At 34.3% G+C, this 27,424-nt stretch overlaps 12 protein-coding genes across 12 annotated transcripts; 8 read left to right on the top strand and 4 right to left on the bottom strand.

Annotated features, from left to right (window-relative positions):
* Positions 1 to 93: 93 nt before the first annotated feature.
* Positions 94 to 927, top strand: FDP41_008167 (uncharacterized protein; the record flags this gene model as incomplete). The annotated part of the gene is made up of 1 exon (XM_044711991.1): positions 94 to 927. One exon carries the CDS (start codon positions 94 to 96, stop codon positions 925 to 927), a length of 834 nt encoding a protein of 277 aa, XP_044558176.1.
* A 112-nt stretch (positions 928 to 1,039) lies between these two features.
* Positions 1,040 to 3,049, top strand: FDP41_008166 (uncharacterized protein; the record flags this gene model as incomplete). The annotated part of the gene is made up of 1 exon (XM_044711990.1): positions 1,040 to 3,049. One exon carries the CDS (start codon positions 1,040 to 1,042, stop codon positions 3,047 to 3,049), a length of 2,010 nt encoding a protein of 669 aa, XP_044558175.1.
* Positions 3,050 to 3,831: 782 nt separating this feature from the next.
* FDP41_008165 (uncharacterized protein) lies at positions 3,832 to 4,185 on the bottom strand (the record flags this gene model as incomplete). Its single annotated transcript, XM_044711989.1, has 1 exon — positions 3,832 to 4,185. One exon carries the CDS (start codon positions 4,183 to 4,185, stop codon positions 3,832 to 3,834), a length of 354 nt encoding a protein of 117 aa, XP_044558174.1.
* A 22-nt stretch (positions 4,186 to 4,207) lies between these two features.
* FDP41_008164 (uncharacterized protein) lies at positions 4,208 to 5,875 on the top strand (the record flags this gene model as incomplete). Its single annotated transcript, XM_044711988.1, has 1 exon — positions 4,208 to 5,875. One exon carries the CDS (start codon positions 4,208 to 4,210, stop codon positions 5,873 to 5,875), a length of 1,668 nt encoding a protein of 555 aa, XP_044558173.1.
* Positions 5,876 to 7,654: 1,779 nt separating this feature from the next.
* FDP41_008163 (uncharacterized protein) lies at positions 7,655 to 9,919 on the bottom strand (the record flags this gene model as incomplete). Its single annotated transcript, XM_044711987.1, has 3 exons — positions 7,655 to 7,990; positions 8,073 to 8,480; positions 8,657 to 9,919. 3 exons carry the CDS (start codon positions 9,917 to 9,919, stop codon positions 7,655 to 7,657), a joined length of 2,007 nt encoding a protein of 668 aa, XP_044558172.1.
* Positions 9,920 to 10,321: 402 nt separating this feature from the next.
* On the bottom strand, positions 10,322 to 14,140 carry FDP41_008162 (uncharacterized protein; the record flags this gene model as incomplete). Its single annotated transcript, XM_044711986.1, has 2 exons — positions 10,322 to 13,678; positions 13,913 to 14,140. 2 exons carry the CDS (start codon positions 14,138 to 14,140, stop codon positions 10,322 to 10,324), a joined length of 3,585 nt encoding a protein of 1,194 aa, XP_044558171.1.
* A 312-nt stretch (positions 14,141 to 14,452) lies between these two features.
* FDP41_008161 (uncharacterized protein) lies at positions 14,453 to 16,765 on the top strand (the record flags this gene model as incomplete). Its single annotated transcript, XM_044711985.1, has 1 exon — positions 14,453 to 16,765. The coding sequence occupies one exon, from the start codon at positions 14,453 to 14,455 to the stop codon at positions 16,763 to 16,765; it is 2,313 nt and encodes a 770-aa protein (XP_044558170.1).
* Positions 16,766 to 16,904: 139 nt separating this feature from the next.
* On the top strand, positions 16,905 to 18,113 carry FDP41_008160 (uncharacterized protein; the record flags this gene model as incomplete). The annotated part of the gene is made up of 1 exon (XM_044711984.1): positions 16,905 to 18,113. One exon carries the CDS (start codon positions 16,905 to 16,907, stop codon positions 18,111 to 18,113), a length of 1,209 nt encoding a protein of 402 aa, XP_044558169.1.
* Positions 18,114 to 18,403: 290 nt separating this feature from the next.
* FDP41_008159 (uncharacterized protein) lies at positions 18,404 to 22,240 on the top strand (the record flags this gene model as incomplete). The annotated part of the gene is made up of 2 exons (XM_044711982.1): positions 18,404 to 20,465; positions 20,682 to 22,240. The coding sequence occupies 2 exons, from the start codon at positions 18,404 to 18,406 to the stop codon at positions 22,238 to 22,240; spliced, it is 3,621 nt and encodes a 1,206-aa protein (XP_044558168.1).
* A 726-nt stretch (positions 22,241 to 22,966) lies between these two features.
* Positions 22,967 to 24,742, top strand: FDP41_008158 (uncharacterized protein; the record flags this gene model as incomplete). The annotated part of the gene is made up of 3 exons (XM_044711981.1): positions 22,967 to 23,406; positions 23,533 to 23,788; positions 23,918 to 24,742. 3 exons carry the CDS (start codon positions 22,967 to 22,969, stop codon positions 24,740 to 24,742), a joined length of 1,521 nt encoding a protein of 506 aa, XP_044558167.1.
* A 115-nt stretch (positions 24,743 to 24,857) lies between these two features.
* On the top strand, positions 24,858 to 25,817 carry FDP41_008157 (uncharacterized protein; the record flags this gene model as incomplete). The annotated part of the gene is made up of 1 exon (XM_044711980.1): positions 24,858 to 25,817. One exon carries the CDS (start codon positions 24,858 to 24,860, stop codon positions 25,815 to 25,817), a length of 960 nt encoding a protein of 319 aa, XP_044558166.1.
* A 77-nt stretch (positions 25,818 to 25,894) lies between these two features.
* FDP41_008156 (uncharacterized protein) lies at positions 25,895 to 27,187 on the bottom strand (the record flags this gene model as incomplete). Its single annotated transcript, XM_044711979.1, has 1 exon — positions 25,895 to 27,187. One exon carries the CDS (start codon positions 27,185 to 27,187, stop codon positions 25,895 to 25,897), a length of 1,293 nt encoding a protein of 430 aa, XP_044558165.1.
* Positions 27,188 to 27,424: the final 237 nt, after the last annotated feature.

The raw sequence follows: 27,424 nt of genomic DNA, 5'->3' as shown, positions 1-27,424 counted from the left end.
GAAACACCGCCATTCCGAGAGAAGCAATCCACAAGATCTTTCTTTGTGAATAAATCAACAACAAGAATCCTCACAAACATCATCATCATCATCATGAGGAATATTTTCTCTTCATCCACTTCACACTCCTCACACTCCTCATCGTGGTTCATGATTCTCAAAGATTTGATTCGTTTTGTGTGGTCCATTCTCTCTCAATTCATCCCATCCTTTTGGAAAAGAGGTCGTCGAGTCTCTAACACAACAACAATAACAACCACCACCACTGATTTTCACAACACGTCAAATACTAATAGTACCACTAGTAGTAGTTTAACCACTAAACAACAACAACAACACTCTCAATTGGAAATTAATTCCTATTTATTTAGTAATGATCATCATCCTGACATAATCTCATCTCCTTCATTATTCAATACTCAACCAAATGTGGTTCCCTTGTTCTCCAATCATCATCAGAATCACACGACAAGTGTTGTTGGTGATGATCCACATCAACTACTCACCACATTCCTCATCCCGATGAGCAACAATGTGGAATTTCACAAGTGTGATGCAAGTTCTTCATATTTACTACCATCCTCTTTATCACCTTCATCATCATCGAAATATCAAGCCATGAGAATTAAGAAACATTTCACAGCAAGTACCAATTTATTAATTCGTGAATTGAATACTCCACATTTTGTGGGTAGTTTTGCCAATTCCACCGAATTGAAAGCCATTCGTAAATCACCTCTTTCCTTTCTACCTTTTCAATTCCTCTCACAACTCTTTTCTCGAAATGAATACATGTTAGTGAAATCAGCTATTTTGGTATTCATTACGGCTAGTTTGGATCAACAACAGCAGCATGATCATAATAACATGAACAACACTAGTATTGGAAGTAGTAGTATTAGTGGTGGTCATGGTAGTGGTGGTTAAAAACTCGAGAGTGTCTTCTTGAATGAATTCGAACTTTCTCAGAGCTCAACATCATTGTTCCGAATACAACCACCACCACCACCACCACCACCACCACCCTCATGAAAAGAAAATGAATCCTCCTCCTCCTCCTCCTCCTCCTCATCAGCACCATCCGCACCATCACACCAAATCCATCCTTCTGAGTAGAGGTGGTCTCTTGAATCCATCAAACAACAACAACAACAACACTCCTCATCATCATCATACAAAATCAATGAATCATAACACAAAGCCTTTGAAAACACACGTGTCAGGAAGAGGTGGTACTACCGCCACTACCACTACGACAGGTTCTAAAAACAACCTCTCTCACAATTCTTCTACTCCTCCTCATCATCATTCAACATCCTCGAATATCTTCTCCTCCTCCTCCTCAACAACAACAACAACATTTATTCCTCCTTCTCTTCTTCAATACCATCCACAAGAATGGACCATTCAATATATGGGGTGTATTGAGTTTGTATTATCCATTCTAAATATTTATCAAGTCAATTACAAATTACAATTACAGGATGTATTGAATCTATTAAGAATACCTTATGGTAGTACCAATAATATGAATACAACAAATAGATCGAATCAATCCCACCATGATGATGAACTCTTTCTTTCCCTCTATTTAACCATTTATAATATCATTTCCTTATTTAAATTTAATCGAGTCATGAAAAATAATTCTTTTCATATTCCTCACATTATTAAATATATTAATTATGAATTATTGAAAATGAATTATCCAAGAGCATTGAAATTAATATCTATTCAAAATGATGATCAATTATTGCTATTAGAATTATTTAATGCAATGAATTGGTTAATTCTTTCTTATAATCCAATATTAATCAAACATGTCATGAGTAGAGATTATTTAAATCAGAATTTTATGAATGGAGAATTACCAAGTGATCATTCATTATATTATTTTTTAAAAACAATGAATGGACTGTCCAATAATAGTCAAACTAATAGTACTAATAATAGTAATAATAATAATAGTGGTACTCGTAGTACTACTACTACTAATAATACTCATCTTGCATATTCACAATTTAATTGTCCGTATCATGAAAGTGGTATCATGGGCACTGATCCAAGTCATCATCAACATGCATCATTGATGAATTCATCCTCCTCCTCCTCAACAACAACAACAACAAGTCTCATTCATCAATTCATCATTACAATCAACAAAATATTCATGGTCATGAGTAATATTTATAACAAATCTATTCAATCTAATTTATTGAATATGGAATGTGATCGTATTGGATATACACCATTTGAACTTAATTTATTACTCTTAAATGATCATTCCTCTCAACTCTATCAATTAAATACATTTATTGGATCATTTAATCATTTATTACAATACTATGAAATGATTATTGAATTTAATGAAAGAATGAACTCGATCATATCCTCACACATGGAAGAAGGAGTAAAAATGTTCATTCAAAATAATTATACTACTACTATTACTACTAATAATAGTAATAATAATAGTTCGAATACTACTACTAGTAATAGTGATTCGAAGGATGAATGTAATGAAAACCATCCATTCAAATTATTGAACTCATTGAAGATTCATCATGAAAATTGTAGTAGTAGTACGAGTTCGAATGAATCTCTTTGTGATCTATTTACTCGTGCTCTTGATCAGCTTCCAATCATTTCCAAAGACAAGTACCATGCTTTGAGAAATATTTCGAATAGTAGTAGTAGTAGTAGTAGTGGTAGTAGTAGTAGTAGTAGTAGTGGTAGTAGTGGTAGTGGTACTACTACTAGTAATATTAGTAGCAGTCACACTTCTCATCCTGTATTCTATCAAATTAGAAAACAAGAGGATCATCCCAAGTCTCCTCACATCATCCGATCATCCTTTCTTTCCAAACAATCCAGACAACAATCATCTGATGCAACAAATCATCATCACTCCTTATTATCACTCTATATGGAAATGTTACAACATATTCATGATGACTTGTTGAAAGATATTTATTCTACTACTACTACAACAACTAGTACAACTAGTACTGAACCAACCACCACCATTACTGACCAACGCCATGTATGATGGCCAGTTGTAGTAGTAATAGTAGTCATGAGTAATCGCATATACGTCTAGTATCCACACTCATATACTTTGAACACACTGTTGATTCAAATTGAAATGGTGATGTCATATTAATGGACAAGAGGACTTGAGTCATCGATATTCAATAAATCTTATTGGAAGCAAAAACGAACACCGCCACTTGAAAAAAATCTAATTAGTTTATTGTTAGCACCATTGGTGCTGGTAAAACTATTAAACGCACGTTCATGCGGTTGACTTTGGCTTGAATTGTCTTGAAATTGGTTTCAATTCTGTGGAGCAAATAAATCTTGTTGAGGTTAGTCGATTCAATTCATTGATGTCATTAAGCTTGTATTCAACAATTAGGTATGAGTAGGTATCTTTTACCTTTTTCTTAATACTGAGTCTCTCTTTTTCGAATTTGATGGTTGTGTTCTTGCATAGTGTTAATTTTAAGTTTGTACAAGGTTTCTTGTGGATTGAATGTTAGGCACATTTGTTCAATTCTACATTTCTTTTGATTGATTGAGTACTTGATGAGAGTTTGGATGTTCGAAATTGATTTTTCTTTGGCTATTAATGTTGTTGGAGATGATGTAAAAATCATTGGTGAGGCGAAATATTTTGTTTGTGTTTTTTCTGTCATGGCTAGTGAATTAAGTTTCTTTAGTATTTGTTGTTGAGTTTCGGCATTTTGAATGACTAAATTGAGAGTGTTGGTCTTGCTGTCTGGGATGTACCAGTGTTCAATAACTGATTCAAATCTTTTTAGAATAAATTTAACAAAATGAGGATGAGATATTGCTGTCCGAGTAGATTGAGATTGAATTAGTTTTGTTTTTGGGTTGACCAGTATGTTCAATTTTGAGTTGAGGAGTTTCTAAATGTTTAGTTTCCTGTTTTGGTTGTTGGGTTGGTTCAGGTTTTGGTTGAGGGTGAATTTTTCGTGCTTTATTTTGAGCTTGAGAAATTTTAATTGTTGATTGTTCAGGTTTTGGTTGAGTTGGTTTTGTAACTTCAATTAATTGCTGTACTGTTTGTGTGAGCGTCTTAACAGCGTCTTGCAGTTCTTTGATTTGTTGTTGTTGTTCTAAGTGATTTATGAGTTCTTTGATGGTTTGTTGTTGAGTCATTTTTTTCGGCCACTTGAAAAAAATGAAAACCATCAGCCACCACCACCACCACCACCACAACTACGAATCACCACCATCATCACCACCATCATCACCACCATCATCACCACCATCATCACCACCATCATCACCACGAACTCATCGACTCACTCACATCCATCATCATCATCATTGGACAGTCCATCACAACAACTATTTCCAAAAGAAAAGAAGAAATCATCCATCATCATTCTCATCACTTTCATCATTCATTGGTTGTTTATATTTCATTCTATTCTTGTGCAACAGTGTTGTTGTTGTTGGATTGAACATTTTGAATCAAAAGTACTCGAGTACCACTCCTAAAAGATCACTAACCATTCCGAATAATTCTCACTCTATTCAAGACAATAATTTCATTCCCATCAGTAATAACATTCCAATCAATGATCATGTCAATAATGATGTGAAATATTATAAATCTAATTTTGTGATTGTATCCACACCACCTTCAACAATTATTGGATATATTAAATTATCACCTTGTATTAAATATTTAAATATTCCAATGACACTCTATGTGAATGTAGTAAAAGTAGTCACATTTCATGAAAACAGTATAAAAGTATCTCATCAAAAAAGTATAAAAGTATCTCATCAAAAAAGTATATTTAATCATTCAATACCAGATTTGAAAACATCATCCTTCACTCCTCAACAACAACTCAATCAATATCCCATTCTCATTCATTCCATTTCAGATTCTATTTATTATTCCATTGATTTAAAAGATTTTTTTCATGATTATTCTTCGACTCAATCGAATCATTTCATTATTTACATGGCAGTAAAAACACTTCAATATCAAAATTATGAATTAACACTCTCTACTCAATCCATTATTTTAGATAATGAATTACCGATTCGAAATAAGAAATTATCCTATCATTTATTTAAACAATACTTGTCTAAGAGTAGTAGTGATGATCATCATAATATTACCATAGATAGTAATAATACTAAAATCAATACCAATCCTCAACACAGTAATGTCATGACACAAATAATACCACCAACACAATCATCACTACCACTCTATCGATATGGTATTCAATTACAATGGTATCCTCCATCTTCAAATATTTTAACATTTAAATACAAGGTTTATTTTAGTACAACGAATAGTATTTGTAATTTAGATACATTGTGTGGAATGTTATCTGGAAATTGTAAAGAATTGAGTGGATCTGAATTTTATTCCTATGCCTTGTATGAGAATACAGATTACTACAATCAAACATTCTTTTTACCTTTAAATTTTGATGATACAGAAATTGCACATTTAGATATCAATATTGTGGTGTTAGATTCAAGTAAATTTGGATTAGCCAATCAATATGGATTATACAATTCGACACAATATGATGCACGACATTCCAATAATACTAATTACACCAATTTGATTATATTTTTAGTATTCATTGTGACCATTCCAACATTTATTTTGATATTATTTGCATCGTGTTTGGGAGTTTATTTTTGTCAAAAGAAACGAAATAGTGATGATGTTCAGTCCAATTCACTGATTTCTTCTTCATTGAATCATTATCAGCAGAATTATGGAGGGGATGGCGACACTTCTGAAATCATTCCAAAAAAGAAAAAAGAGACCAATGAAATTGATCGATATCAATACAATGTCGTGTATTAATCACCCACGCATCAGCAGAATCTGACAGTTAGAACAACACTCTCAATGACTCTCCAGTGTGACAAGGTCTGCCCTCCTTAGAGGAGTGAGAGGAGAGGAGGATATATTTGGGTTTACACTCTCAATGAGGTCTGTCCTCCTGAAGGAGGATGGTTTTTGATTGTATTTAGTTGTGCTAGTAGTACTTTGACTCCAGTCTAAGTGAGTTAGAAAAGAATTTATCGCGTCTGTAAATGCACATCCTATTTCATTTCATTCGATGTTTTTTTAACATTCTTTGTTGTTTTTCCAGCACTCGATCATCAATCTCTGAACATGGATGCCACAATCAAGAAGGGATCTCAAGAGTCCTCCAGCAACATGGAAAAGTTGAACCTCACAACAAATCAGCAAGAAGCAACGCAATCAGTCACCAAATCAAGAATGAAAATTGATACACCTATTCTTGTGACAACTTTAAAGCTTTTGAAACTACATCTTGCAGGATATATGAAATCATTCTCCGGAATAGGTTTTCTCCGAATTTGCCGTACGGCAACAATCCACACGTTGATGAATACTCAAATCCAACCACTTCCTTTATAATTAAATTTTTGTTATGTAACTCAACAATAATTTGTTAGTTGCTGCCTCCTCTCCAAACTACCACTTTTGGAGATGGAGTGTCAACAAGCTTTATTTGTTGTAAAGTTGTCCCGAGAAATTGATGGACAGTAGCATGTGATGAGAAAAACCACATTCAGGAATGGATATCATTTCGGGAGTAATATATTTATCAATAAATTAGTTGAAAAAAAAGATTAGAATTAAAATAAGTCAAATAAAAAACAATGCCTACCCCTGCTTTGGTCTCATTCAATAAGGTTCAGTAAAATTAAAAGAAAGAAATAAAAAGACCATGTGACTAATAAACATCGCAAAGCGACGAGAACGTCATTGAACAAAACAATGACAAATAATGAAATAAAAATTAAAAAGCCAAGACCAATAAAGAATCAACTCCAATTATTGCTTTCGTTACAAAACACTTCTGTTCTTTTCCAAAGAACTATCATTTATAATAATATACATCTCTCATAATATCATAAAACTCATATTATTATAATCTTCCATATTTCATCCCAAAAGAACAAAATATGTATGATCAAGAAAATGCATAATAATAAAACAATTATACTCTATTTCATGAAGAAACAAAATATATTTATTCAATATCATTATTCTACTTCTTTAAAATTGCATTAATTATCAGAGTATAATACAATAGAATATTCCATTCTTATTGTTTATATCCAAAAATTGTATATGAGTTACATGTTTTATTTCTTTTCATGAACACTTTATTCTTGATTTATCAGTAACTACTGTATATAATGGTTTCTTATTTGAAGTATGTTCTTTTAGGTGAGTCAATCTGTTGTATCTCTGTAATATTCTGTCGTCTAAATAAACTATTGATTGAAATAATTATTATTTATTCAGTTAGAAAATTTAATCTAATAAATACGATATTTTATTTTATTAAATATTTCACTTTAATATAAAGCAACGATAATATCATAGAACAAAGAAATGAGAAACGAGTTACGAGTTTTCAAAGTCAAGGTTATCGGTTCGACCAACAAAGACCAATGTAGAGGGAAAATGATTGCTGGGAGATTTGAAACTGGATGCTTGCTAAAAGATGTTTCAGACCTGTAACGCTCGTCACGGTCTTGACAACAATTTTTTGAACTATGCTCAAAATGGACGTGGTTACAGACACTTTTGGGTGAAATTTCAAAAAGTTTCGAACGCAATGCTTCTGTGATGGGAGTACTTGTAACGAACCTGCTCGGCTTTCCGTTCCATCTTTTCTATTTTTTTCTTGAGCTCCTCAAATTCTTCCTCCTTTTTTCTTTGTTGAGCTTTCTTACCATTCTTCTTGGCTTTCTTTTTAAATTCTCGAAGATATCCGTTTCCCAAATTTTTTGGGTCTCTATTAATGTTTTCACTCGAAGAAGCTTTGGTGTTCTTTTTTTCTATTGAGGGAAGCTTAGTCCTCTTCTTCTTTTTTGGAACTGTATGAGGAGAGTCTCGCCCTCGTTTGTTGTCACTCTCGCCGTGGTTTGGATCCTGAAAACAATTGAAAAAATTTATAGACTCGTTGAGTTTATTCATACTTTCGCATATTCCTGGAATGACTTTCAGAACGAACATTACTTGGTGCTGGAGGTGCGTTCTTAAGAATGAAATAAGCAAATACAGGTTTTCCTAATTCTGCATTTTCTGGAATAAATACATTTTGAGATTGTGAAATGTATCCCTCTTTTGACACTTCAATGGTATAATTTCCAGGTGGTAATAATCTCCAAAAGAATCCATCATAATTTGAAGTAATAATCTTTGCATTTCCTTTCACTGTGACATTTGCATACGACACACCATTACCCATTTCATCAGCAACAATTCCCACTGCTGCGAATTTCATTTGATCCATATACAAAATGAGTGAGAGTTTGTTTTGTTTCCAAAATTTATCCAAATCCGATTCAGGAGCAATATATTCTTCAGTGAGTTCAAGAGTCAATTCGTAACAATTAGCAGCAAAGTAATTGTAATCAGCCTGTGTGTGTGTGTATGGCCCATTCCATGCATTCAAAATCATCATCACCACCAAATGAAATTCAAAATCATCATCATGATGGTTATAAAAAAAAGGAACCAATCCAAATCATCATCAAAGACCCAAATCATATCATGATGGTTATTCAAAAGCATCATATTCCAAATCAAACCTACCATTGTGTGATGAACCACCCACCATGCAGCTCCATTCGTAATTCCACCCTTAAATCTCTTACTTAAATGCATCTCTGGATTTGCATTCGCATAAACAGTAGCAACCATTCGAAAGAATGCATCATCTGGTGTTGCACTATAATTGGCATCTTTTTGAAGAGCAGTATCAAATGGATAATTTGCAACCAAAACACCACCATGTAAATTAGCAGAGAGGATAAATTGTTCTTGTGAAATCCATTGCATGATACTCAATGTTTCAGGTTGAAATGGATCCTCTGGCATTCCAAAATAGTAATCAATGAAATTTCTATTTAAATCAACTCCATTGGCATTTCTACGTTGTTTCAATTCATATCCATCTGGATTCATAGATGGCATGATATATACATCCATATAATCAAGAATACGAGTCACAAGTGGATCACCATTCTTGTATAAATTTAACAAGTATTCAATGAAATATAAAATCACTTCTCTTCCAACAGTTTCATTACCATGCATGTTGGCAATATATTTAAATTTAGGTTTTCTATATTTAAGGTTAAAGGAGTAAGGTGGAGCACCAATGACTTTGTTACTACTAATTTTCATGACCCATAACTCACGTTGTTGAACTGAATGACCCACCGAATACATTTGTGTCATGTTTGGAAAGGCGAGATGAATTTCACGCATCTTGGCAGTCATTTCCACATAGTTGTGATTTCGAAGAAGATTTTGAGGTTTTCTCTTCTTGTTCGCAGCATGGCCCAGAGAGAGATTGGTGCTATTAGTATTCTTGTGAGATCGATTAGAATATGTGGTAGTAGTAGTATCATCTCTGTGATCACTTGTAGTATTGAATAATCGTTTGGTCATTCCCATGAATGACGGTATTCCTTGTTTCTTTCTCTCATAGTTATTCTCAATCACTTGAAGTTCCATGCGTTCCACTTGTTTCAATGTTTCAAAATGCATCAAAAAGACAAGATGGTCCATCTGTTGAGAGATTAATTGTGCAAATAATTTGGAGTGTTCATCATCATCATCATTTAATGGGAATTGAATGGATGATTCATGGTGAAGATGATTGTCATCTCGACTTGCAAAGGATTCAATAGTATCTTCAGATAAGCGCAGAAGTGGAGCGTGTCTTCCCTCCAATGCAAGCCTTTTCAATTCATTTTGGGAGAGACCCATCACTAAAAGAGAATAGGAGGCTCTTTTGGTTGGAATTACAGGGATATGGAAAGAACTGCGTGGCTCGGAAACCACTGCCATGATGATGAAGAAGAGGAGTGCGAGTGTCATGAGCACACCACACCTCATGAGGCTCACTCTTGGTGATGATGATGATGATAAGGATGACATGGTATTCCTGGGTGCACCAACGCGAGAGTCTAGCGGTAGTCTCGTGTGTTTCGTTTTTTTGGAGGATGGTCTATTGAGCTGGAAGGCTTTCCAAACTTGGCGACTGTGCGTTGTCGATTCCAAGTTTACAAAAGATGCTTGCACTATTAGTCACGTTCGAGATGTTCTGATCATCTTTTTAAACGCTCCGCAACAACACGTGAAATGAATAGGAGGAGGATCCATTCTTTTGTGAAATTCTTTTATTGAAATTCTTTTACTGAAATTCTTTTACTGAAATGGATCCTTTATTGAAATGGAAATTATTCTCTCTTAAATAAATACTCCCCCAAAGGACATGTAATCAATCATGCATTGATTGTACTTGTTCATCTCATCCAATGGTTCAAAGGCTACTCGATTGGCATGAGAAAGTCTTTCAATGAATTGTCGAATTTCAGAATCATCTCGTATTCCCTGAACCAACACTTCTGAATGAATTTGGAAGAATAAATTCATCAATGCTTGAATTAAATCAAAATCTGTAAATTCTTCTTGAATGAAATGTAAAAAGAATTCTAATAATAATTTGTACTCTTCATAATGATTGAATGCAGAGAGTGTACGAATATTCAAATCCAATTGTTTGATACTTGATTCCTTAATATATTTCATAGTAGTTGAATAATAACAAGTTGAAGAATTGGAATGTTCTCGATCTTGTTTGATCATGGCAATGAGTGGATTCACCATGACATTGGAAGAGACGAGATGAGAGTGATGATGGTGATGATGGTTTTCAGAATTCTGTTCATGACAATTTTTCTCACCTTTTCTTTGAGTATTCTTATCTTGGAATTGAATATTCCTAGTATTCAAATTCGAGACTGTAGGAAGAAAGAATGGACTAGTCGTTACAGTGCCATCCAATTCATCCACCAATTCAGGAATGGATGGTTTCTTTGGATCAAGTTTGTTCCTCTTTCTAATTTCATCTAAATGAGTGAGACCATGCCATTTGTATTTGGGTAGATCAGACAACTTGATGAAATGAGAAGGTTCTTGAATAGGATAGGAAGTATGAACTTGGTCTTGTCTTTTTTTCACAAGTTCATCCTCTTCTTCTTCTTCACTGTCTTGTTCATCATCACCATGTTCAGCAGCATTTCTTTCTTTCATCCAATCATCTACTTGGGAGAGAATTTTAAAGGCTCTTTTTCTCTTCTTTTTTTGAATACTAATAGTAGGAAGGGATTCATCATGTTCACTGCCACTACCACCACTACCACTCAAAAGTACACTCGAGGTGGCAGTCGTTCTCTCTGTAATCATCAATGAATCTCCACTAAATGGTAACGATACATATTTGGGTGCATTGACCGATTGTAATAAGGCATTACCAAATATAGTCTTATTAGCCCACAAACAAATGCCAACCGAATTGACGTGCGTGGTGACGAGATGCAATCCTTCTGGATGGAAATCGACACTTGTCGCTGCCTTTGGTAAAGATAACCAATCAATTAATTGTCCTGTCAAAATATCATAAATTAAAATATAATTATCACTTCCACAAGATATTAAATATCGATTGTCATGAGTGAAACACATATCATTAATCTTATTGATATGATGTCCATGGAATGTACGAATTAATTTGCATGTATTCATATCAAATATATGAATTGAAAAATTCTCACATGCAACACTCACAAAATTAGCACTTGCTGAGTGTTTGGATTTGACCATTTTCAAAATTGGAGATTTCAAATCAAAACTGGCTAACAATTGATCTGAAGAGGAGGAAGAAGAGAAGGATGATTTGGAAGAGTGTGATGAATCATGATGACCACCACCATTCATAATTTCATTCAAAAGAGATGAATTAGAGGATTGTGAGTTCTTGTCAGCATCAAATTTCCATACTTTCAATAATCCATCATGTCCACCACTACACACTTTTGTATTCGAATTGTCAATCACCACAGAATTGATTGGAGAGGAATGTGCTGTGAGTGATAACGAGGAAGATGACAAATTACTAACAGTGGTGATGTGTGGTTTGAGTGTTTTTTGTCTTCCTTTAAAATCATAGACTTTACGAATTTCAATATTTTTCTTCTTTTGCTCTTCTGAATGGTCATGATATAAATGTTTCATCTTTTTTGATTGAATAATCCACTTTTCTAAATATCCCTTACTAGTTCCTACCACTGCATAATTACCACATATGGAAAGTGCTACCGATTGAGGTAATCCGTATTTCAATTCTGGTTTGTATAATGTTTCAGAATCAGATTTCAAATATTTAACATTCCATAATGTAACACTATTCAAATTAGAATGACAACATGCCAAGTTATTCCAATCATCTTGCCTCAAATAACAAATATCCATATCTGTTACAGCAGGCATTTGAGAATGTTGTTTCCATAAATGAGAATTCTGTTGTTGTGAAATTTGTTTCGATTCACGGGGATCGAGTAATGATGTAACTCTAATTTGACCATCTACACCACCTGTGACAATGAAATGACCCATTGGATCATAAAAACGAATTAATTTTGGAGATTTCTTATGTCCCATTCGACACACCACTTCACGTGATTTATCAACACGGTCAAATGCAATCAAAGTCATGACATTGTCACTACTACATGTTACCATAAATGGTTCACCTGGTAAAAATTCACAACATGTAATGGTATGAGTGTGTCGATCTTCTTTCTTAATTCTATGAATTAATTGATGAGAATTGAGATCCCATAGAGATACTTCTCCACAATGATTGCCAGTGGCCATGACATGTTCAGAGTGATTAGAAAAGGTTCTATGATGGTCATGTCTGTGATCATGATTGGAAAAGGTCTTGTCCATAGAATTGGAATCAACACTCTTGTTAGATGTTGTACTTCGAAATGAAATTGAACTCACTGGTCCATTCTGTTTAAATACATTCAAAATATGATCATACTTGACATGATATAAAAAAACATGACCACTTGAAGTTCCAACAGCAATGACATCGAGAGCAGGTGAAGGTTTGAGACATGTAATGACATGATTCAAAGGAGGAGGAGTAGTAGTTGTGGTAGTATTGTTGTCGTCGGTAGTAGTATTGTTTTGGGTAGTATTGATCTCTAATAAAGAATGTAATAAGGACTGTTGTTGAGAGGAAGAAGAGGATGAGAACGGTGTGCGATCATCACAATGTTTTTCAAATCGATAAATTTCCTTTCCAACTCTAAAATTAAACAACAAGACATGTCCTTCTTTACATCCAATCACAATCTTATCTAAATAAGTTTGTAAATGACAAGCACAATTCAATGTACAATCTTTTGGTAATTCAAATGCATTCACAAATGAATCTTTCAAATCAAATGTATCATAAATTGAAATTAAATGTTCAAAACACACTAATAGATATTGTCCAATCTTTAACAATTGAACAAGTTTACCACTCTTTTGATGCATTTGAAGACTTGTATCAATGATTGTCAATAATTCTCTTGCACCTCTGAGAACATAAATGTTTGATGAATCTTCACAACAAATATAGAGAATATCACGTTGAGTGGGATGAGCAGTCGATGCATTTGAAGTGAGAGAAGATTGTCGTTCAACGAGCATGAATGAAATGGGTGAAGGTAATTGAGGACCAATGTCAATGTGAATGAGAGATTTTAACTGAGTGAACAGTGAACAAGTGTGTGTGTGTGGGTGTCAGTGTGGAATTGTTGATAGTGTTATTGATGGTATGATTATTATCATTTAAATTATTAGTATTATAGAATTATTAGTATTATAGTATGATTATTATCATTTAAATTATTAGTGTTATTCAATGAATTCATTTGTGAACATTATCATCGATAGGATCAATGATGTATTCAATCAGTAATTGTTTAATTATGAACATACCCCATAGGCATAAAATGTATTTCCAATGGAACAATAAATCAATGCATCATCAATTAAATCAGAATCATCGGAACTAGAATTGGATTGAAAACTAATGGCAGGTACGACATGATTGGTAACCAATCCAATAATTTTGAAGGGTTCTAATAAATGTGAAGAAGAAGAAGAATGAATTCCGAGTGTTGGTGGTGGTGTTGTTGTTATTGTGGTTGGTGACGACGACGTCATGGTGGTCCAGAAAATTTTTTTGCTTCTCTTCGTTTTCAAAATTCTCGTCGAGTTCAACAAATAATTTGAAAAATAACAGGATATATCTCAATATATTATTTATTTTATATTATTATTACAGTTACCACTTACTTCATCAAATGAATGACATTTTCAATGAAGAGATAGATGATCATCAAAATATTAACATTCCTTAAATTCAACACTCCTTCATTGTATTGAATTGTTTTGAATGATTCTATCATTCTCAATATTCGGTGTCACCATAAGTTGATCAACTGTTCTTGTTGTACATGCAACAGGCAGTAAAAAATGATGCCATCCTCCTCCTCCTCCTTCTCCTCGTCGTCTTTATCACCTATGAACCATCCTCCTAATATTCCTACTCCTCCTAATAATGAAGAGGAAGAAGAGGATATGTATCACCATCATCATGATGAACTACCACTACACGGGAACACCTCCTCCTCCTCCTCAACAACAACAACAACATGTTGTTCATCATCACCTCTCAATGCATTGAAACAATTTTGTGAAAGATATCATGTACCTATTGAAGAATATTATCCAAATGCTCCTCCTCCTCCTCCTCCTCCTTCGAGTGATCAATGTCATGTCGATGCTAATGCTGCCACTACAACTACTACTACTACTACAACAACTACTACTACTTGTCAAGAAAATAATTCCAAAGTGCATCATGATGATGACTTTGTGACTCGGAATGAATCCATTCGTTATTTTAGAATTTCATTTCAAAGTCTCATTCGTAGTATGTCTTTCACGAATGACACCTGTGAGTTCACTCAATCTAAATCATCATCATCTAAATCATCATCATCTGAATCATCTGAATCATCATCATCACCACCACTCACTTCTTACAACAAGTTCATTCAAAATATTCTCACATCCATTCACTCTCAATGTGGTCACTTTCCACAACCCATTCCATCAAATCTTCAATCGAATTCATTGATGTCCTCTCCTCACAGTCATGACATGACTCTCAATGTGATTCAAAATAACACCACTTCCTCTCCCACTTCCTCTCATCATCACTACAATTATCATCACTACTTCAATTATTATCAAATTTATACTCTTCCAAAGAGTGTTTCTATTGCTCATTTATTGGAATATAAAAATGGAATTATTTATGGAGTAGATATTAGTAGTATTTATTGTATCTTGTCATTGGAAAAGATTTTATTGAATTCAAGAACAACAACAAGAAATGATTCAAATACATCTCAATCATTACCCAATGTTTTGGATATTTGTACTGCACCAGGTACAAAATCATGTCTATTACATGATTTGTATAAAAGTAGAATTTCATTCTCACATTCATCATCACTCACACATTCATCATCATCAATCTCTTCTGACATGAATAGCAACACTAACAGTACAGATCTGTACAACCATCCTTCAATACTCTCTTACATTCATACGATTACTGGAATTGATAATAATTATCATCGAATCATGACATGTAAAAATATATTTAAAAAGTATCATTTAAATGATATTCGATTAATCTATGCAGATGGAACAAATTATTCCACACACTATGGACCACCTACACGAATGAAAAGATTTAAATATATTGAAAAGGTAAAAGAATTACCAAAGAATGGAATTTTAATTTATGAAAAATATGGTTCAACAACAACAACTAGAAAGAGAATGAAACAAGAGGTCATCATGTCGACGACGAAATTGGTGAATACATGTCCAAATATGACAAAATTGGTGAATACAAGTAATGATTCAAATATTAGTAATGATGATACAAGGATTCTCAATGATTCAAATATTAGTAATGATGATGATTATGAAATGAAAAAGAAGAGAAAATCTTCCTTATTAGTAGTGACTCGTACGACTCATTCAACGAACTTGTCCAACACTCATGAAGAGAAACAAGAGGATACATCATGTATGAACATGACCAATTCCAACAACACAAATACCATCACTACCACCATCACCACCACCACCACTATGAATACCACCACCACTATGAATACCTCACCCAACATGTCCATCCATGACCATTCAATTATTCCTTCTTCTTCTTCTCTTCGTCCTAAAAATATATTTGAATCTCTTTCACCTCTCTATGATATTGTCATTGTAGATGCAGAATGTAGTACAGATGGTAGAGTTCAATATTTTAGAAATAATTTGAAACAAATTCAATACACATTGGATCATATGGAACATATTGTGAATTTACAAAAACAATTATTAGAGAATGCATTTGTGAATTGTTTGAAAGCATCCTCATCATACTCATCCTCCTCGTCACCATCATCACAACACTCGTATGGAATTCTCTTGTATTGTACATGTTCATTCACTGTAGAACAAAATGAACATGTGATTCAATATTTATTGAACAAGTATAATAAGAGTGATGATGAGGATCTTACAAACTCTCAAAAATTTGGTATTGAATTAATTCATCCCTTCAAAGATAGTCCAGTATTGAAATATTTAAATATACCCTATGTGGAATCAAGTGTATTGCCAAATACCATTCGAATCATACCCTCACAATCTCAAAGTAATACATGTCTCTATATTGCCATGCTACGAAAGTGTTTGAAAGAATAATAATAAACACACACACACACACACACACACAGGAGGTTCGAGTGTTATGAACATAAATTAAGGACATCCTTCTTTTAAAAATTGGAGAGATTTAAGCCTTATTCTTCTTCTTCCAACAACAACAACAAGAACACACACAATGAGCACTCTCTTCCATCAATTAACATGCATCGATCCATTCGAGACTATTCCGAATCTTCCCTTACATGAAACTTTTTCAACTGCAACTACAACTACTGCTACTACTACTACTACTACTACAATGAATACAACAACAACAACAACAAGGATGGTGAGACCTTCCATCATGATGATGATGCTCCTGTCGGGTCGACCCAACAATTCCTCGAGTCAACAACAACTGCATCATTCTTCTTCCTCCAATCTATTATCATCATCAGGAGGAGGAGGAGGCAATTGTCTTCTTCGTCAATTCAAACCATCTTCCAATCACTTACTTGATGATGAAGTATTAGAGAGAATGGAAAAGGAACATCAATCACGAATGATACAGGTGAGAATTGGATTAGAAGCTCCTCCCGATCTATTGGCCAATATTAAATTCATTCAACACCACCATCATCAACAACAACATCCACACTTCAACAACAACACTCTGGAGTGTGATTTATTTGATACAAACACCACCACGAGTGCTCATTTAATGATGACGACCTCTGATCAAGAAGAAGTTAATGACGACATGCACGAAGAAGAAGAAGACTTTGAGAATGAGGAGGATAGTCCAGTGATGATGATTCTATCCAATCACCATCATGATCCTTACAATAGTCCCATCCATTCTCCCTCGTCATTATCACAACACACTTCCGAAGCGGATGATGTTGTTGAGCCTTTTCAGGTTTCTCATTTCGAAGAGACACTTGACGATCCATTGGTGGAAGGATCATCCGCTTTCAATGTTATGACCTATCCCAGTACGAGTGGTGGTGGTGGTCATGAGGATGACCATTCAGAAGGATCATCCACTCTCGCTGCTGCTACTTCTCATCAACAACACCACCACCACCACCACCACAACTACTACTACTTGTATCCTTCCATCTCTTGTACTTCGAAACGGAGAAGAGGAAATTGTGTGCGTGGTGCTTGTCATCATGAACAATGTACAGATGATGATGCTGCTGTTCATGGCGACGAAGAAGAAGAGGACCATGAAAAAGAATGTGTGATTCATCCAAGTATTACCGGTAATAATACTGCTGCTACTACTACTGAGACGAACAACAACAACAACAACAACACTGAGAGAAAGAGGACTGATTTGAATCAAGCTTGTTTCTTGGACTCACCACCATGTTATTGGAAACAAGACGATGAGGAGTGAGGAGTGAGGAGCACTTGCATGCACATTGACTCATCTCATAATCATATTTCAATCGATTCGTGCTTTCAATCTCTCTACAATTGGTCAATCCAACAACATTGTTCAAGAAATTCTCATTTTTCTCAACACAAAATCTTTCGGTAAATTTCAAAGTAGAGGATGTCATCTCAACCGCCACAATGTCTGTCATTTTAAATGCTCACGTTCATCTCTCATTTCAAAAGTTATGAACAAAAACATCACTCACTCCGACAAACACACTCTTCCGTGCAAATCAAACAACACAAAAAATGTCTTCAAGACCCTCTTTACCCGCTGTCAACCGCAATGGTGGTGGTTCTGGTGGTCACAACAAACCATCTTTTGATGCCAAGAAGAATACTGCTGCTACATCAATGACTCATCCAATGATGGCAGACTCATCGATGGGTCTCCTCACTTCCAATCACATGATCAACATGATGACATCTATCAATTCTTTCTCCTCTTCATCGTCCTCCTCCTCCTCTTCGAATCACACTCAAGTCTTTAAACAAGGTTATTTATCTAAAAAACCACTCAAAGCCATCTCATCAAAATCCAATTTTAAATATCGTTTCAAAGGATGGAAAAAGAGATGGTTTGTGTTATCACGTACTTGTCTCTATTATTATAAAGATGCAGCAGCTGCAGCAGCCGCACAAATTCAAATGCAAAATTTGAAACAAGTGGTCAACAACAACAACAAACACTCAAATGATTTATCCAACACTTTACAATTTGGACAACTCTCTGACAAGTATCAACCATTGGGTATCATTTCATTGATGGAAGATATCAAAATTGAAAAAGATGATTTGGAATCTTCTGAATGTGGAATGTTTGTATTTAAAATTAGAACACCCTATGCCATCCATTTGTTAGCAGCAAGTACTGAATTGGAGAGAAAGGAATGGATAGATTGTATTGTTGGAATTACAGGTGCAATTCAAATGACTAAATTAGTACAATATGTTACGAAATTACAAGTCACGATCATTGAAGCAAAATTAAATGATGAATTGGTGCGTGAATTGAATTTATTGGAGAGTGGTAGTAGTGGCAATGGTAATGGTAGCAATAGTAGTGGCAGTAGCAGTGGCAATAGTAATTCTCATGAATTGGAACCAGCTCAAAATAGTAATAATCAAGTGTTGAAACAATTATCAACAACAAGTACTACTCCTACTCTTCGAAAGTCCGATGTCATTGAGAATTCTCACTATCAAGTGAGTTGTAAAGTGAAAAGTAATTTTCAAGAATTTTCAACCATTTCTCAATCCAAAACCATTACTCCCATTTGGAATGAAACCTTTGTGTTGGACATGCCACGATTTCCAATGGAAATATTTCTCATTTTGGAATTAACAGAAACAAAAGAAATCAAAGTCACCAATTTACTTTCAAATCAACAACACAAGAAATTAACACAATTCACACAATACTCTCGAAATGGAATTGTGAAAATGACTATATTAGAACCTGATTTGGTGGAATCTGTACAATCACAACAACAATCCAATGATTTAGTCAATCTATCGTATTTTCAATTAACCAATCAAAATAATTCCAAATCCACTTTTGAAGTGAGTTTTGAGAAGTGGTTTAATGCCATTCTTGAACAAGAAGATGATTTTCAACTTGTTAAAAAGAAATCACAATTTGTGGTGGATGAAGAGGATGATGAAGATGACCAAGATCAAGAGATGAACAATTCAAAAAAGAATTCATCCTCCTCCTCCTCCTCCTTACATCACAATGATCTCATGAATGAATTGTATGAACCTGCCATTTCTCAACACAAACGAAAAAAGACAAGCCTCGGTAAAATCTATGCTCGTGTGGAATATATATTTGAAGATATGCAAGGATTTCCACTTTCTTATCAATCCATTCAAAATCAAATCAAAGAAGCAATGAGAATGCAAAATGAATTAATGAATAAGATTTTAAATGGATCACAAACAAAGAAGGAAAATACTTCACAGAAAAAGTTATTGGGATTGTATCAGGATCATTTTGTTGAAGAAGAAGAAGGATCTCAGTCATTATTGAACAAGAAGAATTCTTCATCATCTCAATCTCAACAACAACAACAACAAGGATCATCTTCTTCAGTGGATGCTCTACTCAATGAACAAAAAAAGAAACATCGTCGACAACTCATCACTCGAAGATATAAACAAGAATTGGATCGAGTCATGTCGGATCGAAATGCAGAGTTATTGAAAAGAGCACAAGAAAGTCAAAAAACAACTCTTGAAATGCTTCAAGAGACCATTCAAGATCGAAAGAGACAATATGAGAATATTGAAAATGAATATCAAAGAAAAGGTGAGTGGAATGATGGTAGTGATTTTGCTAATATTATTATGATTAATGATTACTACTAATATTATTCTATAATGATTAATGATCACTATATAATATTATTCTATAATGAACGACTGAACCTTTTTGAACTGAACACATGGCACGCCACGCCACACATTTTGTGAACCTTTGAACACTTGTCTCTCTCTTTGAACCAACCAATCATCAACATTTCAGAATTTGAACAACAAAAGAAACTCCAACTCAAACTGAAACGCGAAGAAGAACAACGTCTCAAAGAAATCAACAAGACTCTCAAACAAAAAGAATACGAAAAAAAGAAACAACTTTCCATTCAGACCAATCGAGAAAAATTACTCGATGAACGCAATCGTATTATTGAAATTTTGAAATTCAAAGCAGAGAAATCCAAACACTTTGAAAAGTTACATAATGCACTCAAACAAGAAGAAGAACGAGCGACTCAAGAGTTAGTCTCAACCATTGAAAAGAAAGAACGTGAATTTAAACTCAAGGCTCAACGTCGTATTCAAGAAAATGAAGAACGAATGTTACGAGAATTGAATGAGAAGATTAAACGAGAAGAAGAATTCAAAGCAAAGAAATTGAGATCGGAAATTGCTCAACTCGAAAAGGACATGTCCAAGAAATTAAAAGAATTACAAGAACGAGAACTTCAAACAAAACAAATGGAAGAACATCAAAAGCAAGAATATAAGAGAAAGATTAAAGAATTACAAAAGAAGGTGAAAGAAGAGGAATTGAACATGTTATTGAGAATGCAAGAACGATTACAAAATGAAACAGCAGAAAGACAACATGAAATTGCCAATGAAATTGATCAATTCATTAAGGCTCAACAAGAGAATTATGAAAAGCAATTGAAGGCATTTTCTGGTGCTGGAAGTGCCACGACTCCTACTCCTACAACAGCCGTAAAGAGTGGCGCCAATCTCTTAACGGATTTTTCATCGTTGGCAACCATTTCAAAGCCTAGCTCCACTCAACTCAAATTACAAGCAACATTTCAAGTCAAGACGTCTGATTCGATTCCATTTAAACCCATTGGTATTGATATATGGAAATGTGGTGGTTTCTTACATTTCTATTTCATTGTTGAATTGAAGAGAGGTACATTGAAAGCACCGTCAAAAAAGAATGCCAATACGATTACTTTCAAGAACAATCCTGAGGAATATTTAAAGATGAATCCACATGTTCCACCTCCACCTGGCTATATTCCACCTCCACCTCCAGTGACACCTTCCACTCCAATTGTCAATACAGGTGGTATTTTCAAGATGAATATTACTCGAAAAGATCCTTCTTCAGGATCCTCTTTGGATCAATTTGAAAAAGAAAAATCGAGTGGTGGTGTCATTGATTTGAAAGACATTTTGGCTCAAAAGAGTAAACTCAAAGCAACAACACCTCCTGCTGCCAATTCTAATAAGACCACTGAATCATCAACACCTATTGGTATGAGTAATACTTTATTCTCATCGCTTCAAATGAGAAGAAAACATATGGCAGTGGATAGTGATGAAGAGGAAGAAGAAGAAGAAGACACTCAAAAAGAGGCAATCAAACACACCAATCCAATGATGGCCATGCTCCTATCAAGAATTGAACGATTAAAGAGAGAACAGAAAGAAATGCTCGATGAAGAAGCGTGGGAAGAGGAATTTGGAAACAGTACACCAAACGCAATGAAAAGTGGTGGTGGTGGTGCCTCTGATACAGTGGACAGCAGTAGTGAAGATAGTGATTGGTAAAAAGATTAAAGTTTAATGTTTATTAACAGAGTATACAATGATCTGGGATCAGTTCTGAAAGGGAAATGCAACAGTTTTGTATCTACATGAAAGTTCAAAGAGTTATAATTTAGTACGTATATTGAGCCTGAACCTGACGCCAGAGTCGACGCGTGTCATAATTCTTGGATGAAACTTGGATTCTTGATCACTAGGTTCATCAAAACACAAAACACTCAAGGGTGATGAATCTATTGCATCACTTTCAATCGTCGAATAGACACAAACAAGACAATCTAATACCGACCGTGTTGTTCCTATCAACCTTTTTGATACCTTTTTCATCCACACACACGGTATCTCACAGATTTCGTTGGTCGTTACCAAATCATCCAAGCACTTTCTATTTATGGATGAAAATGGATTGCAAGGTTCGTATCTTGTTTGTAAACATGGCATTGATGCTATTCTGGTAAGTGAAGACCAATTCATTGAGGGGAAATTCATCAGAGTGTTTATAGAGCATATGACAGGATGTTCGCTTGTGACAATGACCAATTAAAAAAACAAAAACACCGTCTCTCTCTCAACAGTCAATCCTCTCACTCAATTAACACCTCTCACATCGATTGATTGGACCTTTCAAGACCTTTCAAGACACCTTGTCCACACACACCCAAGTAGATAATTAGTACCTCACGTTTTATTGTGTGCTCAATATTCACACAGTTTTCATCACACTCTAAAATGTCCTTCAACGAACATCTTCTCTTGAATTCCTTCTTGTTGGATTCTATGAAAAATTCCATCAACACCAATTCCACGCAAGTGTCTTCCTCACCTCCCGTCACCTCTCTCTTTCAAACACCAAGTATTGTTGTCATTTCACTCAATTCACCTCTTGTATTTGTATTTGGACTTCTTTTCATTGCATCCATTGTGAGTTATTTAATGCAACATCAAGACATGAAAAGAAATCAACATGTTCTATTTTTATTATTGTTCATGGTGGAAGGATTGGTGTGTTTCAATATGCTCACTCGAATTGCCTCAGAAATTGCCTATTTACATCCCAATCCATCGGAAGGATTTGTGGCGAGTGTAGTCATTAAGATTTTTGATCGATGTTTTGTCAATCTCACAGTCTATATGGAAGTAGTATTGATGGCACATATTTGTTATTCCTTGTAAGTATACTTGTTGTACAACTACAACAGTTCAATTAGATTGATCGATCTATCATTCGAATATGCGCGCATATGTGTGTGTTCATGGGTGAATATTATTATAATCAACAACAACAACAACAACAGCTCTGAAACATGTCGTGCCATTAGTGCATTCACTTCCACCACTTTTTCCCATATTAGGAAACTCCTCATTGCCTTGTTGGGTGTATTGGGTGTCTTATTCTTCTTGTTGTGTGCATTTACAGTCATCTTTGGAGGGTTCTCTGCAAGTCGTGCAGAAATTGATGAAAGTACTTTATCATATCTCAATTTGGCACTCTTTTTATGTGCTGCAGCTTTGTTTTTAGGTTCTACTGTTTCCATTAGCATATTTTTAAATGTAAGTATGAGTTGTAGTAGTTGGAGGTAAACTCAATCTCTATCTAATATTTAAATTATTATTTATTATTATTATTATTTATTATTATTTTTTATTTATTATATTTATTTCTGTTTTTACGAATATTAGATTGTGGGACGAAGACTTTCCAACCATTTGAGACAATCCAAAGAGAGAATTAAGGCCATGTTAAAAGCAACCACTTCAACTTTGATTTCAAATCACAACAACAATACCTCTAACACCACCACTAATACTAGCACTAATACTACTAATACTTCTACTACTACTACGACTAGTCTCGATCCATTCAAAGAAAAGAGTAAGGAAAAGATCAAAACTTACCAAATTAAGAAAACAGCCTTAAGAAAATCATTGACCATTCAATATGGACTCACAGCATGCATGATCTTTCAATTCTTTGGATTCATTTTCATTCCAGCCTCATTGGGATGGATCTATTTGATGAATTTCTTTCATTTCTGTTACAATATTGGTTTGGTGGGTTTCATTGTACTCATTTTGTGTATTTACAATCCAATGAGACAAGTTCAGAGATTATTCCGACAAGATTCCGATCCAAAAGCAATGGCAGTCATGATGAATTCATCACAAACATGTTCTTCATCCTTAAGTGGTAGTACTAGTTTAAATCATAGAAGTAGTGGAAGTGCTGCTGCTGTTGGTTCATCAATCTCCTCCAAACATGCCTCTAAAATGTTTGATTCACATTTCACTCTTCAAGGAAAGAACGAATTGAATGTTGTTGCTGGATGGGAATTGAATGACTCGTCGACTTCAAATATTTCCACATGTTCCTATTCGAATCAAAAAGAGGTCGATTTGGAAATGAATGGAACAGTGTCATCATCGCCTTCAGAGAATACGAGTGGCAATACATTGACATCACCTGCAACCACCGTTGTTGTTGTTGGAGACTCTCAGATCGTATAAGTAATACTAGGAGTAGTAGTCGTAGTATTGTTTGTTTGGATTGAAGTGGTGACTCAAAAAGTGTATAACCCAATTAATTACTCAATTAATTTAAAAATAAAAAAATGAAAAAAAAATGTTCAAAAGCAATAACACGTTGAACACGAAACAAAAGCCTTCAACGTCAACACCGTCATCAAAGCAATCAAATTCCGAAGCTGCAAAGATCATGAATATCATTTCATCACAATCATCAATACCACCATCGACCTCATTTTCATTTCAAACACATCATGTTCAATATTGCTATCCTATTTCTAAGAATAAGAAAAATCAATACATCCCAACTGTAAAAATAACAAAACTGCACGAGAAAAAACAATCACTGATTTGTACTCAAGATGAATTGAAACAAATGCACAATAATGAACAGGTCTTGAATGTATTAAATGATATATTTAATGAAAAATTGATTACGAAATATAATGGAAATGTTGATGAATACAAAAGAAATGAAAAGGAACGACATTCCATTAAAAATGATACAAGTATAGAAGGAACTGATGTACAATTATTTGATGATGTTCCAATGGAATCATTGAATGAACAAGAAGAAGATTTGAAGAAAAAGGCGTTACAAGATTTAATGGATGAAGGTGTTGATTCAATTATGGATCAATACAAATTACCTAAAATTTCCATATTCGGAGAGGAAGAGTACTCTTCAGACTCTGATGAAGAGTCGAAAATTAGTAAAAAGTCTAAAAAAAAGAGAAGTAAGGAATTTGCCTTTCTTGAGGATAGTGATGAAGAGATTGAAGAGAATTTAGCAAAGGAGATTAATGTTGCAACTGAAGATGAGAGTGAAGAAGCAAACGTTGCTGCTGACGAGGAATTGTTGAAGAGCAAGGCTCAAGAAACACAGGGCTATCTCAAGTACAGCAAAGTAAAAAAGGACAAAGTAATTAGACCTGGAAGCAAAAAACGAAAAGCAAATGCCGAGTATGAAAAGATCAAAAACTTGATGAAAGAAAAGGAAGATCAGAAAAAGGATGTCGTCGACCAAAATAAATCAAAGGTACACGAGAAGGATTGATCTCGAGTTCATTACTTAAAATTTCTTCAGCATTTCCAGAAGAATTTCCCTCTTATTCTGGCTGATAGTTTATTATTTTACAATATTGATCCTCTGTCAGCAAACAATTTGACAAATGAAAATGTCAAAATGGCAATCACACCACTTGTGCAATAATAAATATAAATTGTGTAGAAAACGACACAGCTATAGTTTGTGTAAATGTATAGAGCCAACAATACAGAAGACGTGAAAGGAATAATTAAATTCTTCAGAGAGTAAAAGATCGTAAATTTCACCAAATTAATCATCTTTTGATGTTGTTTGTACTTGTTATAGTAAAGAGCTCTGTAAATAAAGTAGCATTTCAAATAAACTTTGAAATACGTAAATTGAATAATAATGGAGAAAAGGCAAAACAGAGTCACCATTGCATGCTGTGTGTGGTTCAAAAATATGACTAACAACGGTAGAATAAATAATTGAAAATTGCTAACGAGCTTGGTAATCATGGAGAGTAACTTGAAAACTTTTTTGTCCTTGATTGATCGATTTCCAATCACGAAATGGTGATACTCTTTGAAATCGTTCAAATAAATGTGACATTTACAAATATAATTAAATTCCACTACTAAATTTAGAACATATGAAACTATCAAATTAATAAGAATAAATGCATAATTCTCAAAATTTTCTGATATCATTAAATCCCAAATTTTCTCCATCCAGCCTCTTGTTGCTGAACTTTTTCCAAACATCATTCCTTTTAAATAGTCATGAGTATGAATTAATTCTTGAGCACACTGAGCGTTCTTAAACATTTTAGAAAGAGCAAAATAACACAAAAAAGATGCAATGAAACTCAAATAATACAGTACATTTCTTCTCTTCTGATACATGTTGGTATAAATTCGGAACAGCAAGATGAGAAATATACCAGTAACCAAAATGTTGTAAATATTATAAACTGAGAACATCATGACTAGATATGCAAAAAACAAATAATCCAAGTCATTGTAAAAATATAGAGTCTTAATAATAGCCTCATTCATGGTTGTAATTTTTATCAGCATGGTTGGAGAAGAGGCTTGTTGTGATGAAGATGGCTGTCGTTGCGGAGACTGTGGTGGTTGTGGTTCATTGTTCGGAAGAATCATTCTCAACCGATACAATAAATGATTTTCAACGGTAAAGTATCCCGTTGTTTTATACTGTATGAAAAGGATGAGAGCAATATTGAGAACAACACCAAATATTGACGATTTAAAATAATATTGCAAAAGGTTGATGAAAACGGAGAGAGGTGAGGAATTGGCCGATAGAGTAGTTTCCATTGTGTTTGATAATTGATCATGATGAGTGTTTGTTGGATTTGAATTCGGAGAAGACATTTGAAAATGATGTAGTCGTGGTCGTCGTCTTTGGTGATCAAGGCTTGAAGAGCATCGGTGATGGATTTTTTTTGGAAACAAAGGAAAATTCGAGTCAGAGGGTTTTAATTGGGAAGTTGTTATTAATTAATCCATCAATAATAATAATTTTTTAATTGGGAAGTTGTTATTAATTAATCCATCAATAATGGCATATGTGTGTATTCTGAGATCAAGTTCATGCACAGTGACTGTTCT

Source organism: Naegleria fowleri (assembly GCF_008403515.1).
Source record: "Naegleria fowleri strain ATCC 30894 chromosome Unknown tig60, whole genome shotgun sequence".
Classification (NCBI taxonomy): domain Eukaryota; phylum Heterolobosea; class Eutetramitea; order Acrasida; family Naegleriidae; genus Naegleria; species Naegleria fowleri.
Note: the sequence above shows the minus strand (reverse complement) of the source record. Positions and strands in the feature narration are given on the sequence as shown.